This window comes from Hyperoodon ampullatus, assembly GCF_949752795.1.
Source record: "Hyperoodon ampullatus genome assembly, chromosome: 5".
NCBI classification, from domain to species: domain Eukaryota; kingdom Metazoa; phylum Chordata; class Mammalia; order Artiodactyla; family Ziphiidae; genus Hyperoodon; species Hyperoodon ampullatus.
The window spans coordinates 79,396,885-79,413,584 of record NC_136918.1 but is presented as its reverse complement, the minus strand read 5'-3'; the positions used below and the strand labels follow the sequence as shown (position 1 = coordinate 79,413,584).

The 16,700-nt window shown below is 35.1% G+C and overlaps 1 protein-coding gene across 1 annotated transcript in view; it reads right to left on the bottom strand.

Annotated features, from left to right (window-relative positions):
- POLQ (DNA polymerase theta) overlaps positions 1–16,700 on the bottom strand; it is a gene marked incomplete at both ends in the record, with an annotated part of 137,130 nt that overhangs the window by 28,003 nt on the left and 92,427 nt on the right. The window contains 6 exons of the mRNA XM_079704838.1: positions 293–467; positions 1,705–1,842; positions 5,371–5,564; positions 11,867–12,107; positions 14,856–15,052; positions 16,056–16,199. Of these exons, the coding sequence (XP_079560964.1) occupies positions 293–467; positions 1,705–1,842; positions 5,371–5,564; positions 11,867–12,107; positions 14,856–15,052; positions 16,056–16,199 (1,089 nt within the window). The remainder of the gene's footprint in view (positions 1–292; positions 468–1,704; positions 1,843–5,370; positions 5,565–11,866; positions 12,108–14,855; positions 15,053–16,055; positions 16,200–16,700) is intronic.

Genomic DNA, 16,700 nt, shown 5'->3' with positions numbered 1-16,700 from the left:
TCACTGACTCAAATAAATATTTAATTCCTGGCCATACTCTCATCCAATCTCAGACATCCCAGTTACTCTATATAGTACTTGAAAGCAGGAACTGTTATCTTACTAAATTTCATCTCTTTATCTACCTGATATTCACCTATGCTTTGGATGTAGTATACATTTCATAAATGTTTATAGAACTTCACTGAACACAATGATCAACACTTGAATTCCTTGGTCATCATAAGCAAATATTACATATGAATTTTTTTTGCAAAACTGGATATTATCCATATTTAAGACTTCTCATTACCTGTAGCAGTGTGTGATTGTGATACAGGATAGATTCTTTCCATTCCAAGGAAAGGATTCAGACGTTTTTCCCGCTGCAGGGGAAAGACCACTTTGGTAATAGCATTAGTGATTCTTCTCCACTCTAATATCAAGCCTGGTAAAGGATGTAATGCCCTTAATTTATTTAAAACATCCTGCCAAAGAATTATAATAAAGTAGGATCAGATTCTTGTCCAAATTCCATAGCAAACTAGAATCTCTTTTAAGTAAACAATATAATCTCAAAATTAAATTTGATAACTCCTGTATCTAAACTCAACTTTACTATTATAAAATTACTATTTGGGTTTTTTGGAAATCACCATAATGATAAATCTATAATAACTATAGATTATAAAATGTAAACATGTTAATGTTGAGTATTGTCAATTTACATCTACTATTAAAAAAAAAATCAATGAGATGTCAACTTAGTAAAACAGCTGCTTCCCCACACCCCACCCAATTATTTACATCATCTCTTTTCTTTATATTTTCCTCCTCCATTGTTCACGTGAAAGTTTCCCAGTCTTTTTTTTTTTCTTCTTCTTTTTGCCATAATACTTTCATGGTTTTTGTATCAAGGAAATTTATTTTTAAAACTTTGAATTTTCCATGCTACAGACATTCAATGAACCGTTAAGGAACAAAAACTTTTAAGGTAAAAGGGCCAATGTGATTAAATAAAAAATTTTGCTACAGAATGAAGCTGTGGAAACTTCCCCAGGGCAGGCAAGTCATAATTAATAATATTATGGTCAAAATTTTACAGAATGGCAACTTGGACTGCTCTCTCCATGGCTGTTCTGGCTGTACTTTCTATCCTTATTTTCCATTGAAAATTCATTCAGTAAAAATGTAAAATTAAGGCTTTCTCTCTTTTATCCCATGCATACAGTTTCCATGGGTTATGATTCAATTTTACTTTGAAATTAACAGATTAGATTCTCAAAACAAATGCATGGAAAACTTACTATTTTGCTCTGGAATTGAAAAAAACAAAATTTTATTTATATTGACTGTCTTTTTATTTTTTTAATTCTTCCATACCTTTTTGTTCATGCTCATATAACAACAGAAATTATATTATACTAGAAGTCCAAGAGTAGTGCATGTCAATAATTAATGTCTATATAGGTCTGAATTTACAAACCTTAACACCGTTTTAATGATAGGAAGGACACAACTGCTAACTCAGATTATGATCAAGATTTTCCATGCTGGAATGTTTCCATAGTGTTTGTGGGCAGCTGAACCAAAAACCAATTTGTTTTTGTCTGGATAAGTTCAAATGGTGTACTACATTGGATCTTGATTTCAGCAGCATTCTTTCAAGGCACCAAAATGCTAAAAGTAGTTCAGATTCTGCCCTGTGACTGCCCCAAAGAGCACCTTACTAGTGCTGAACTGTTTTCCCAGCCTTAGCTTCCATCCATCATCATTCCCTCTTCTGGTAGAACCCAAAGTTTTCTTGCTGCCTTGGTGTTTTCTCTCTCCATTTGGTGGCAACTTCAATTCCAAAAATAAAACCTGCAAGAAATGAATGCTTCTTTAGTCAAGAATCAAATCACAAGTATTATCATTCAGAAAACATTTTAAAAAGTTATTTGAGAAAAGATTCTATACATTTTAACATGGATTGTAAGAATTTTGGGGGACAATTTGGAATTATCACATTTAATAAATAATGGCAATAAAATCTTATGTCAAGTAGGCTGTCCATACCCTAATTTAGTCAGTATTAGATTAATAGTAACACCAGGCTCTTAAACAGTCAAGAACACAAGAATGTATATTCTGTGCTGAACGACTGACAAACTATTGGCATTGCGACTTTAGGTTGCTCTGATTATAAGCTCACCTAAATACCCCTTGATGTGGTAACCAATGTGGCTGTTTGATCATTTAAGCCCCATAGAGGATAAACATGGGAGCCTTCGTGGCTATTGTGTGATCACAAAACTCAGAGAACACTAAAGTAGGAAGGGGCCCCAAAAGCCATCTAATTCCACTACCACAAGGCTAGACCCTGAGAGGCCCCAGGCAAAAAGCCAGGAGAAGGTGATTGATCCTGTGCAGCAATAATGAAAGTTAGAGAGTGGCCAGTAAGCACCCACTGAAGAAACTAGGCTTACACGGAACAGGGATCCAGGCTGTGGGTCAGAGGGAAGATCCCATGTATACCTTAAACTCACTAGTTCATGTTAGAGGGGTTCCAATTTAGGCAATTCAGAACACTATCTACTCTTTCTACTCATTCATTTATATGCTTTCAGTAAGATTTAATGAACCTTGGATTATTTTCCCAGTAATAATTCTAAAAATTGAAACCCTTTGCATGAGAATTTTTTCTACAAGTTGGGCCAGGGGTGGAAGTAAAGATATACCTGTTTCCCTAGAACAGTAGTGATGACAGAAACAAAAATGTGGTTTTAGTTTTAAGTAGTGGGAATAACTGGAGTCCTAGGCATGAAAATTACTGAGACTTCCTATGGATGTTAATAACTAACTTGCCCAAAGACTGTGTTATATAGATATGAACATATGCACACATAAGGATTGGGATTGTTATATTTAGCAAATAAAATTACATAATGCCCAGTCAAATTTGAATGACATGGAGCATACTTATACTAAAATATTGTCCACTGTTCATCTGAAATTCAAATTTAACCAAGTGCTGATATTTTATCAGGAAACTCGAATATAGATATCAAAGAGTATATAAACGAATGGCAGAAGAGAGAAGAAAATAACTGAATAGGAAAAATGAAACATTATTACAGTAACAATAAATCAACAACCCCAGGAAGGAAGACCTATCATAATTAAGACAATTTAAAGATCTCGAGTTTTATCTTAAGCTTCCATTTTTGGTGAATCCTTCAGAATTAATTATAAAAACTTCATACATAAATTCTCTCTTCAGGTCTTAATTAATACATCTGTGACTGAGGGAGGTGAACTGGATGGGAGCAAGAGACACTAATATTTATTGAGCACTTACTATGTGCCAGCCATCAGGCTAGGTGCTTTAACATGGAATCCTTATAATAACTCTATGACAAATCTGCAAAGTTTAGACAGTTGGAGAAACTTGCTCAAAGTTGCATGCCCAAAATGTAGTAGAATAAAGAATTAGAAGCCAGAGACTTCTAACTCTAAAGTCCTTTTTCTTTCTACTAACCCATGCTTCCCTCTAGACCAGGAGTCAGAAACTTTTTCTACAAAGGGCCAGACAGTAAATATTTTTAGCTTTGTAGGTTTTACTGTCTGTCACACCTTTTCAACTGTGCCATTATAGAATGAAAACAGCCACAGGCAATAAGTACATAAACAGCTATAGCTGTGTTCCAATAAAACTTTATTTACAAAAACAGGTGGCAGGCCAGATCTGGCCTACAAGTCATATTTTGCTGATACCTTCTCAAGACCAGTGCCATCCAAGAACTTTCTGCAATAATAAAACTGTTCTATATTTGTATTGTCCAATATAGTGGCCACTAGCCACATGTGGCTATTGAACACTTGTAATGTGGTTAGCATGACTAAGGAACTTAATTGATATATTTTATTTAATTTCAATTAATTTAAACTGAAACAGTGATAAGTGGCTAGTGACTCCTTTATTGAACACTGCAGCTCTAGACGATTAGTAACATCTTACCTATTTGAAAGATTCAACTTAAAATCACCAAGGATAAAATAATCAATGTATGAAAATGTTAGATTACCTTTAATATAACTTCCATTTTAACATGAAGACCTAAGAACAAGCCAATAATATCAAAGGACTTTTATTCTAGGCTAGAGTTTGGTCTAGGCCAGAGTTTGGCCTAGGCCTAAGGCCCACATGCCTTTGCATCCATCTGAATCACAAGAGTACTGGTTATTGCCTTTACCCCAAGCCTACTAGTGCTGATATCCAGAGATTCTATATTTTTGACAAGTTCCCCATGTAATTTTAGGTGCAGTCAGCTAGGTTCTGGCTTGGGGACTTCTGGACTAAAGAAATCAAAAGAAAGTATTTTAAAACACCCCAAAGAACACCACTGAATTCAATACAAATGTACCACGTGATTAGGAGAAACAAAGTTCCTCATTTTTTAAAAACACATAACTGTGGCTAAAGGGGGGGGCATTTGTAAGCCCTTTATATAAAATTTATACAACACTTACTATGAGATAGGCACTGTTCTAAGTGTTTTACATTTATTGCTTATTCCTCACAACTCTATGAGGTATTACTAACATGAGGTATTTTACTGATGAAGAAACTGAGATATAGAGTTAATGAAGTGGTCCAAGGTCATGGAGTTAGTTAATAAATAGAGCAGGTAGCATTCAAACCAAAGAAGTGTGGATTTAAAGTCTATAATACTTACCGATATGCTATAATACTGAATCACATCTAGATAACAATAGAACTTCAAAGATATCAAGAGTAAGCACCCACCCTCTATCGGTAACTCCTCTAAAACAACCCAACCACCCTTTATGGAGTATGGGGAGGGAAGAGAGCACCAACCTCTGGGGGGAAAAAAAGAAAAAAAAAAGAGTAAACTATGTCAAAATTTATCTAAGATGATAAAAATATTAGTAGGTTTAAAAAAGCGGAGTGTCCCCAAAATCCCTTTTTCACTAACATCTAAGAAAAATATCTAATTTTGCAGTGAAGAAGGAGTTAGAGTTCATGAAATGACTAACTTTATGGAGAAACAACTACACTGTTATACAGCTACCACTATGGATCTCATTCACACAAAAAATATTTACTGGGTGCCCCTTCTGTTCCAGGTAAATCTCCTTATGGAACACACATTCTAGGATACTTCTTTACTACCTTCTTATTCATAAATATAGGTATAAACTTACAAAGGAGATGTTAGAATACTCTATCTCCAAAGTATTCTGGTTAACTGATTGTTTTATTTTACTGATCTTTGGTATTTAGGTAAACACATTTACGAAACACACACACACACACACACACACACACACACATCATTTTTTGTTCTAAAAACGACTTTTCTAAATTTTTTATTCCCATCATACAACCTCAGCGATGTCATCTGAACTGGTGAAGGAAAAACTATGGCCAGCTAGTTGATAGGCCTGAGTCTCAACTGCATCCAGTTTGGCTTGCATTATGTGTTTCTGACTTTCACATTCTGCGGTACTAAAGCCAATTCCATTTAGTTCTAGCAAGGCCAAGCAGTACTGGGAGGGCATTTCCACTTTACAGAAGACATCTGGAAGAAAAAAAGAAAGCAAAAAACATTAATTCACCAGCTAAGTGACTAGACCAGCATGATTACCTAAACATACATAGAATTTTTCTGGGAGAATCAGAGATGCTACTAAGCTATCCTTCAAGATCCAGTCTCCTGAGCAGCATTCTCAAACCGTCAGTGAAAGGTATTAAAGTACTTTCCACTTTTCCACTTGAGTATTGGATTACTATGTGTGTCTATGCAGAGTAAAACAGGCAATCTTATGAATAGTCTGAATTATAAGAGATTGAATTTCTCCCAAGATGATGTTTCTGCTTCTACTCTTAGCAAGAACAAGGCAGCCAATCTTATTTGCTAAGCTGACTACAAAAGGTTAATTTACCAAAATAATTTCCAGTATTCCTGGTCCCATGGTATGCAGGCATGCACAAAGCTAAACATGAAGGTTTTATATTTTCCAATGCTCTAAGAGTAAAGAATAAGATTCCTGAAGTAAGAATCAGAGTATTTTTCTATCTGCTGCTATTTCTCAACAGAATAGTCACTCTAAACCAGTTTTCCCAGTATGTTCTTTAGAATATTAGTTTCAAAAATACTCTATAAAAGGCTGGGATTGAGAGACATTGTATACTATGAGTTTCATCATTTATAAATTACTCTTAGATGTTCATGATGCCTGATAATATATTAAAGGCTCTGAGTAGAAATGAACAAAGACAACTATTTAATTTTGTTTTAACCAAAAGTCTGAAATCATTTGACCATAAAACCCTTTATCTGTATAATATTTATTAACATTGTGAAAAGTAAGTGTCCATAGAACACTCTGTGGGAAAGGCTATCCTAAAATTATTAAGAAAAAATCCATAACAAAGATTTCTGCTCCAGTACTATGGGTCACTAGGACTCTGTGTAAACCTGGCGTGCCCTCCCCAGCTCCACATACACACAATCTTTTTTTTTTTTTTTTTTTGGCTGTGTTGGGTCTTCGTTGCTGCACGCGGGCTTTCTCTAGTTGTGGCGAGCGGGGGCTACTCTTTGTTGTGATGCACGGGCTTCTCATTGCAGTGGCTTCTCTCATTGTGTAGCACGGGCTCTAGGCGCGCGGGCTTCAGTAGTTGTGGCATGCGGGCTCAGTAGTTGTGGCTCACGGGCTCTAGAGCACAGGCTCAGTAGTTGTGGCACACGAGCTTAGTTGCTCTGCGGCATGTGGGATCTTCCCAGGCCAGGGATCAAACCCGTGTCCCCTGCATTGGCAGGCAGATTCTCAACCACTGCACCACCGGGGAAGCCCCCACACATTCTTTAAGGCACTCTTGGTCTCAATCAGCAGGCGAAATCCCAAAGGACACCTGTAACCACCCCCAAAAGCAAACAAGTAAGAGCTACTGGCCTCTAATAGTCAGAACATACTAGGCAGTCAGAGCCTGGCTTTGGAGACTTGGAACCAGAGCAGAAATTCATGGGATGTGGGACCAGAGAAATAAGGAACTAGGGTCAGAAAAAGAAGAGTCAAGAGTGGTAGGAAGCCAGCCTGGATTCATAGACAGTAGGAAGAAACAGGGTTGCAATGGGAATGGAGTCTTACTGCAAAAAGGTTGAGGGAATAATAGATTTTTGAAGTAGCAATAGGAGGAGAAGCTGATTCTCAGACTTCTGTTCTGAACCAAAACTCTCAAGAAAAGCTAATGTAGGCCTTGGATGCAGTTTAGTTTAACAACAAGCAGAAGCCAGAGCATAGCCTTTCTAGAGGAAGACTTCCCCCAAATAAGCCCTGCAGGGCTCTACTGATCAAATCTTGTATGATTTCACAAAGATTATAAAAAATATAAGATAGCAAAGAAGTAGGAATTGGACTCAGCAGAAACAACAAATGACAGATTTAGATACCTAAGAATTGCAGGTATGGAATCATTAGAACAGAGCACAGCTACGAATAAGCTATATACAAAATCAAACAAGATGAACAGAAACAAAACAGCAGGAAAGTGTAAATATGTCAATAATCACAATGAATAGAAACACATCAATCATCATAATAAATTGCTAAATTTGTAAAAAAACAAAAACTGGTAGTTTGAGAAAGAAATAAGCTATACTTTGTTTATAAGACATCTAAAAAGTAAGGATCTAGAAAGTTTAAAGGGATAGAAAAAAGATATGAGGCAAGTATTAATCAAATGAAAGTTGAGGGCTTCCCTGGTGGCGCAGTGGTTGAGAGTCCGCCTGCCGATGCAGGGGACACGGGTTCGTGCCCCAGTCCGGGAAGATCCCACATGCCGCGGAGCGGCTGGGCCCGTGAGCCATGGCTGCTGAGCCTGCGCGTCCGGAGCCTGTGCTTCGCAACGGGAGAGACCACAACAATGAGAGGCCCACATACCGCAAAAAAAAAAAAAAAAAGTTGATGCTGCCATATTCATTCCAAAAAATAGATTAAGAGTAAAAATCATATTAGTGGAAAAGCTAGTCACAACATAATGATAGGTTTAATGCACCAGGAAAATACACCAATTTTAAACCTGTATGCACCTAATAAAGTATCAAAACATATAAAAACATATAAAATTAAAATTACCTGAACTACAGGGAAAATTAGATATAGAAGATTTAAACAACAACATTGAATTAACAGACATTTATAAAATTCTGCATCCAGAATTAGAATACATATTATTTTATATACACACAGAACATTTACACAATAGTTCAAGTTTTAGGTTACAAAACAATTCTCAAAAGACTTCAAAGAATGGGTATTACACAAACATGTTCTCTAGCTACAACACAATAAAGATTGAAGGTAATAATAAAAGTATGAAATAAAAGTTTCCAACTATTTGAGATTTAAAAACAATCTTCTTATAATTTATGAGTCTAAGAGGCATACCAGAAATTTTTAAATATTTAGGATAAAACAATGAAAACAATATATGTCAAAACTTGTAAGATATAATGAAAGTAGAACTTTGAGGAAAATTTATAGCCTTAAGTACTTAAATTAGAAAAGAAAAACATGATTTTAAAAGTAATGAGTTTAGTGTCAAACTTAAGAATTTAGAAAAAGGACTGCAAATAAAGTCAGGGGAACTAGAAGAAAAGAGATTACGAAAATGTTCACAGAAATCAATGAAATAGAAAACAAAAACAACAGGAAAGATCAAAGGCAAAAGTTGGTTCTTTAAAAAGACAAAAATTGGATAACCTTCTAGTGAGATTAAACAATAATATTATGAAAGAAAAAGAGGACATAACAGATAAACCAGAGATATAAAAAAAATCAGCAATACCTTTAGATAAATTCTTAAAAATATAGATAGCTTACCAAAACATAATCAAAAGATATAACTGAATAATCTTACAGTTATTAAAGAAGTCAAAGTAGTAGTTAAAAATATTTCCATAAAGAGAGTTTACAGGCAAATTCTACCAAACTTTTAAAGAACACATCATTCCTATGATACATAAACTCCTCCAGAACAAAAAGAGGCTATATTCATCAACTCATTCCATGAAACTAGAGTAACTCTCTTACCAAAAACAAAGCACAAGAAAGAAAAATTACAGTCATTTTACAACGAATGACTTGGCAAAGTAGAGACAACATAATCAGCAAGATTTCTTTCACACTGCTGTTTAAAGAACAAACTTTATACAACCATTCTGGAAAACAATTTAACATAATCTTGTACAGTTGAATATTCCCATTTCCAAGATGGAGCAATTCTACATGCAAAAGAAATTCTTGCCCAGTGTAGCAGGAGACATGTAAATTTATAAGAATATTTGTACAGAAACACCTGTTATAGCAGAACAAAAAACCAAAATAAAACAAAACTAGAAACAACCTGAGCATTCACCAAGAGGAAAATGGATAAATACATTTTGGCGCACACACACACACACACAGTGATATATTACAGAGCAGTGAAAATCAATAAACTACACATACTTGCAATAATATGCAGGAATCTTACTAACATGATGCAGAGCAAGTAAAACAAGACATAGTGTGACAGATGTTTTATAAAGTTCAAAAACAAGCAAAGCCAAATACTACACGTTTGGACTTAGACATATATATGCTAAAATTTTTACTTAAAAATAAAATTTAAATAAGAAAATAAGGGAACAAAACTTGGGATGTACAAGGAAGGAGGAGCACAAAGGTAGACAAAAGTCTAAGTTATGAATGTGAGTTAACAGTTATCATTATATTATTAAAATAATGGTGAATAATAAGAGGACCATACATGGACCAATGATGATAGTGTTCATGAAAGAAAGATTATGACTAATCTAGAGCTACTAATTAGAATTTTTCTGGGATTATGACTTATGACTAATTAGAGCTACTAATTAACATCACTTATGACTAATATAAATCTGTGCAGCTGAGGTCCTTTGAAAAAGAGAGAAACCAACTCACTCCATTCCTAGAAAATCATCTCATCTATGTTCAAACTATCTAGAAAGGACCTAATTGATCAATGTGAAGAGGACAGGATACTTTGTCCTGGGTCAAATTAAGCAAAGACACATTGTGCTATTAGTATTAATTCATACCCAAACAAAAATCAGCTCTCTACGGGGAGAAAGTCAGCTAGAACACACCTCTCCAACAGGCAAGAAGATGAGAAAAGAAAAAGATGAAGATTCTGGAGGTCCATTAAAATTAACAAGCACATCCTGAAATAATTATTTTCAAATAAAATTCGATAGCTGTCCATATTCTCTCCAAAAACCTCCTTTATCTCAATGTACTTCAATTCTATGGATTCTGTAAACAAGAAATATTTAACACTGTACAAGAATGCATTTAACACCTCATGGTCACCAACTTTTGAAAATCTGCAGGAAAAAAAGAAGCTTTCAAGACACATAGAAAGAAATTGTGAAAGTTAAAAATTACAAATCTAGAGGGTTTCTTGTACTTTTCTGGAAAGGAAAGTCAGTCTTCTTTTTTTTATAGGTGAAAAACTCTTTAAATAGTGGAACCATCCCCTCCCAATCAGACTGAAAACTTACAAATCTGATAATGGGCAACAAATATCTAAAAAGTTACAGACTAATTCATATCACCATCATCAAATGTCAGTGTCTAGAAATTATAAAGACTACCCTGGATGCCTATCCTAGGGGCAGACTAGTCAGACTAAGAGGGAATGAGCTATGTTCATTCAGCATTATTGTAAAGTAGCCTGAGGTATGTGTGCTGCATACTCCCACTCCTTGGCCTGCCTAGATTGGCTTAGAGAAGCTGTCTGAAATACTACAATGCCTGTTGAAGAGCTACTAATTAACATCACTTAAGCAAGTCTCCTGTGAGCAAATAAGTCAGTCTGGTCTTCTGTATTATTCTACCCCAGTGATGTTGGGGAGAACTTTATTACCAGCACAGGGGGTTTGTGCTAGCAGTAATAATCATCATCAAGGAACACAATAATGAGTGCCTGCTCTGTGGCAAACACTGCACTAAGTTCTCTGTCTCATTTAATACTTACAAAATTAGAACCAGACTTAGAGAGTTAACATAGCTTGCCCAAGGTCCCTCACAAATAAATAATACAGATTCAAGCCCTGGTCTCTGTGAATTCATCAGTCTGCTGTTTCTAGTATTTATTAATCAACCAGTAAATCCATGGTTTATATCTCTTCACAATGAAGCCAACTTTGTTCCACTTTGTCATTTTCACCATAAACATATATTATACTCTCCAAAGTCAAGGTACTCAATCTGGGCCAGCAGCCTGCACAAGAAATCCACACTATTTGTCACAAGGGAAAAAAAAGATTCACATAAACACCCTTGGCTGAAAAAAATAACTGTTAATAGCTCTAAAAAGAAAACAGTTCATTTTTTTAAATCCATAAAAGATATATTCTAAGTGCGAATAAAAACCATTTGATAACATTCAAATATAAAATTAGAAATAAATGAAGAAGATGCCACTAATTCACCCTATTACAGTAGAGCCAAAGGTCAGCAAACTACGCCCAAACTAGGGCCAGATGCCTGTTTCTGTAAATAAAGATTTACTGGAACACTCATTTTCATATTGTCTATAGCTGCTTTCGTGCTGTGATGGCAGAGTTAAATATTTGTGATTGAGACTGTCTAGGTTGCAAAACCAAAAATATTCATCATCTGGCCTTTTACAGAAAAAAATTTGTTTTTTCTGTAAAACAAATTTCTGCCCTAGACAATCAAAAGAAAGGGTCTGCATAAAAAGTATAATTTATCTACCTGTGATAAAGTGGCTAAATACATAACTATCCCCAGTCTTATAACATCATAAAAATGCCAGGAACTGTGTTTTTACCTTGAAGGTTTTCCTTCTTCAACAAAGAATTAAGTTGACTCATAGAGCTGAAGATGAGAATGGACTCTACAGATGCTCTGTATCGCCCAGAATGCTCAGTGGTGACATTCAGCCCTAGGCTTTGAGTTCCTTGGCCAGTCTCTATCTCTTCCAGGAGTGGAAGCTCATGAGGAAGAAAACGGGAAACTATGCCATGAAGAGTCGGCTCCTTGGAATCTGGATCTAGTAACCAGCATGCCACCTGAATGGGATAACAATCAGAATATTTTCTTGATTTTTCAAAGATATTTCTGTACCCTTAAATTAAAAAGGGAAAAAAGAAAGCTCATTTCTAATCTCACTTGTTTTCACTTAATACTTATTCAGTGGTCTTCCCAGGAGAGGAGAAGGAAAGGATAATTGTACCAGGATAAGGAAAGGAAAATTGGTGCAAAAAATAACTCATTTTTTACCAATAAGAGCGGTGGCCTTCAAAGAAGGAAAATTTATACTTTTCCACTACTGCAATGCTCCTGCTGACCTGCTTCAGAAGTAGGCTTGAAAACCAAGTGTCTTTCAGCTAACAAAAGTCATGTTTCTGAAAATGCAGCTGGATTCTTCTCCACTAAGGATAATTTTGGCTTTCTTACTACTATAATAAAGATGGGCCTATATAGTTTTAGGTTTATTTAATTTAAAAAAATTTTTTTATTGTGATAAAAGTCACATAATATAAAACATACTATTTTAAGCATATTTAATTGTACAGTTGAGTGGCTTATTCAATATTGGAAGAAGTGAGACATAAATATTTCACCATTACAAGTTCATATCCAGTGTTTTAGAATGCCTACAGAATTTCTCTCAAGGATGAGGACTTGTCACCATGACCATCCAACTAGTGATTTGACTGGTACTGTTAGCTTCCCTATGAGACTAGAAGACCTGTATTTTCTAATACTTGATTCTAGCAGAGCGAAATTGGATTTAGAATAAGGAAATCTAAGCCTTGTTCATAATTTCAATAATTAATAAATGACTCGGTTACTTCTTTTATAGGTCTAGAATGTAGTTCTATGGGGCGGGGAGGGGCGATCTTATAAATTATAATAAGAAATATAAACTGGGTCTTCCCAACAGAGATAAAGGTGTCTTTAATTATGCTAATGCAGTGACTTTGAGTGCCCCTAGGTCACCTAGGAATGGCGGCTGGTTGCCACCAGTAATCAACCCTGTGATAGGAGGGCTGGAACTTTCAGTTCCAACCCCTCAACTCCTGGGAAGGGGAAGGGGCCAAAGGATAATTGATCACCAATGGCCAATGGTTTGATCAATTATGCCTATGTAATGAAGCCTCCATAAAAACCCAAAAGGACAGGGTTCAGAGAGCTTCAGGGTTGGTAATCACATGAAGATGCAGGGAGAGTGGCAAGCCTAGAAAGAACAGAAGTTCCACGCCTCTTCTTACAAACTTCACCCTATGTATCTCTTCATCTGGCTGTTGACTTGTATCCTTTAATATCCTTTGTAATAAGCTAGTAATCTAGTGAGTAAACTGGTTTCCTGAGTTCTGTTAGCTGCTCTAGTAAATTAATCAAACTCAAGGAGGGAGTTGTGGGAATCTGATTTATTTATAGCTGGATGACCAGAAGCACAGGTAATGAGCTGGGCTTGCAACTGGTGTTTGAAGTTGGGGGCTTGTGGGACTGAGACCTTAACCTATGGGATTTGATGCTCATTCCAGGTAGATAGTAACAGAACTGAGCTGAATTGTAGGACACCCAGCTGGTACCCAGAGAACTGCTGGAGATACAGCGAAACCCCCTTCCCCCCACCATTAGAAATTGGTGATCAGAACCCTTTTAGGGGTGTTGAATAAGTCTGATGTAAAAGTTGGCAAACGTCTCTTATAAAAGTGAAATTTTATAAATTAATAGCTTCTCTTCTTCCACCAAAAATGTTATGATTAACAAAACCAAGTATGGAATATTTCAAATAGTTTATGCCAAAGGTGCTGTATAAATCTGGGATACTACTACAGTTTTAATAAGCTCACATTACCCATATTCTCATTTTGGGCTCTGGAACATCAAAATTAGGTGATAACCTTTTATATCCAGTAAAGGTCAGTTTAGAAACTGTATGAAATTTATCACATATAAACCAAGGCTGGTTTGAAGTATAGGAAAGAACAGTATCATTAGTTTACCTGATACTGCCTTCAAAAATCTTTGCCAAAAAAGCTAAAGAAACTAAAATATTATCCTATTATCATTGATTATATTGATAATAACAACCAATTAGTATCATATCTCAACTCAAAATTAATATTCCACACACCTCATGTATCCAGTCTCAACAGGAGGGAAAAAAACGATATCCCTTTTCAGGGCTATGATCCTGTAAATAAATGTCTTCTGAAAGTGCATTATACTGTCAAGTGTATATTACAACAACATAAGTTACTCTTTCCTTAATAACTCAGAGTCATCATTATGAAGAGTGTATCATAGTTTGCTATTATATGGAAAAGTTCTCAGGGGCTAGTAAGGTCATTTGTCCCTATGCTAATGGCCTCTAACTACTATGCTTTGTGATCTCTTATATCTATATGCTTTTGCTATTTTCTGCCTCTATCCTCATGGATATTTGAAACACCCTGCTATCATATATCTAAATCTGACAGTTCTCCTTTCATTTCTAATTTATTATGAGACAGAAAATTTAGAACTTATGACCAAAATGAAAATTGTTTAAGTCTCTGAAGAAAGATGTGAACTTTAGTGCTTGGAATGTGTCACATCTCTGGTTTTATCTACACAGAGGCATTTGGTGCATAATAATCTGTTCTGGGTGGATGAAGTTATTGGACAAAGGAGTGACTACTCTAAAATACTTAAGCTGTATTGTTGAAGCTAAATAAATACCAAGTCATTTAAGAATTAACCCTAAACATTAAAATTAAATATTTTTTGAAGTACATAAAATTCTTTTAGATAAGACAGGGAACCTTAGGATCTTCATAACTTTGTTCCAGGGAGATGCCACAAGACAGAAGAAGAATTTTATAGCTCTGGATGAAGTCATAGATGATAACAGAACGTTCTTTATCAGATTCCTTTTGAAAGCAAGATTGAAGGTGCCGCATTCTGTCTTTCACAGTCAGGCTTGGATCCAGAGAAGGTGGGGCCAAACTGGCACTAATTTCTTAAAAAAAAAAAAAAAAAGTCTTAAGGCAAAAAGTACATGCATTCATTTGAAACAGCAATCTTTAGTGCCAAGACTGAAAAAGACTCAAAAGCCTCAGTTTAGTTCAGCAAGACCTTATCCAGGTCATGTTGGCTATATAGATGAAGTGCTCTGTAATCTAAAAATTAAGGGTTGGGCTAGGTGATTTATAATGCTCTATTTAATCAGGTGGGAGAAAATTCTAAACATTAAGATTCCTAAAACTAAATTTACACTTCTCAGAATGTGGAATTAAAGAGAGAAAAGTTATTTTGAAATGAATTTTAAAGGAACTCATTTCAGAGGGAATTTTAGTATGAATGTATAAAATTACATCTAAAATAAAAGTTCAAGTAATTACTTATCCTAAGATGTTTTCCTACGAAACAACTGAAAATATTTCATGCTTACTCAGAACAGACATTACACGGCATCTTTTAAAATGTTTCCTTATTAATTTTGCTTCTGTCTAAAACCAAACAATCAACTAGGTATCCAACAACCATAATCAGATCACAATTTATACCTAGGTCCTATCCTTTTAATTCCAAGACTTCTCCAAAGGCTGTGTGATTCAACTACTGTAGATATCTAGCTCATCACTGCCTCTAAATGAGTTCCAGATACAGTCGATAGGAGGATAAAAGCCTGGAAAGAAACTGCCATGATCCAGTCTTCAGAAGCAAATCCTCAAGGTGGCCAGTGAGTCCTTAAGGATCCACTACCCCGAAGAAGAAAACACAGTATTAACAGCCACATGTGACAAGCAGAAGAAAGTAAGGGGGGTGGCTTCTTAAAACGTCATTCTAGTTAATATATGAAATAATGTACACAATAGCTACTATTTTTAAAGGTTTTTTTTTAATCCTAAAAGATAAATTCTAGATAAATATCAGGAAACTATTCTCAACAAACAAGTCACTATCCTCATAGAGGTTACATTAAAATTATATGGTAACTTAACCAAACAGTGATTACTTACCAGAATGCTTTTGTTCCTTCTGCAATGAAAAATAGTAAGCATCTCTTCCACCCCAGCATACTGCCAGTCCAACCACCAAGATGCCATCACAGCCTTTAACAGGAATTCCATCATCTCCAATAGGGCTTTCCTGAGAGGAACTAACTACATAAAACCAAAGTGAAATAGTTAAAAATCTCTAAAAATGAAACCACTAAATTGAATACTAAAAAAAAAAATGATATAATAAAAAATTATTTGATAAGCAAATTTTTCAGATCCCTCCAATATGCATTATGTGGAGAGTCATTTTTAGGTATAAGATCTTCCTAGGCTTCCCATCATTTAAGATAACTGTCACTATGAAAAATCTACCAAAGATTTCTTAAAAGAGATTTGTAATAATGATTAAGATAGTTTAAAATTAACTTTTTAAAGTTTTTCCAGAAGCTGCATTTTGAATTTCTATAACTCAAAAATAAAGACCACTTGCACACTACAAAAATTTTGTAGTAAATTTAGCAATTCTTAACACTTAGAAACTCCAGAAAAATCAAAAGTCTTACTTCTTAGTGAAGAATTAGGTATGATTTTGTATTTGAGTCAATATTTTTCCTAAAATAATACACCTTTCAATTTCACAAAGACATAGGTCAAAAACTAATC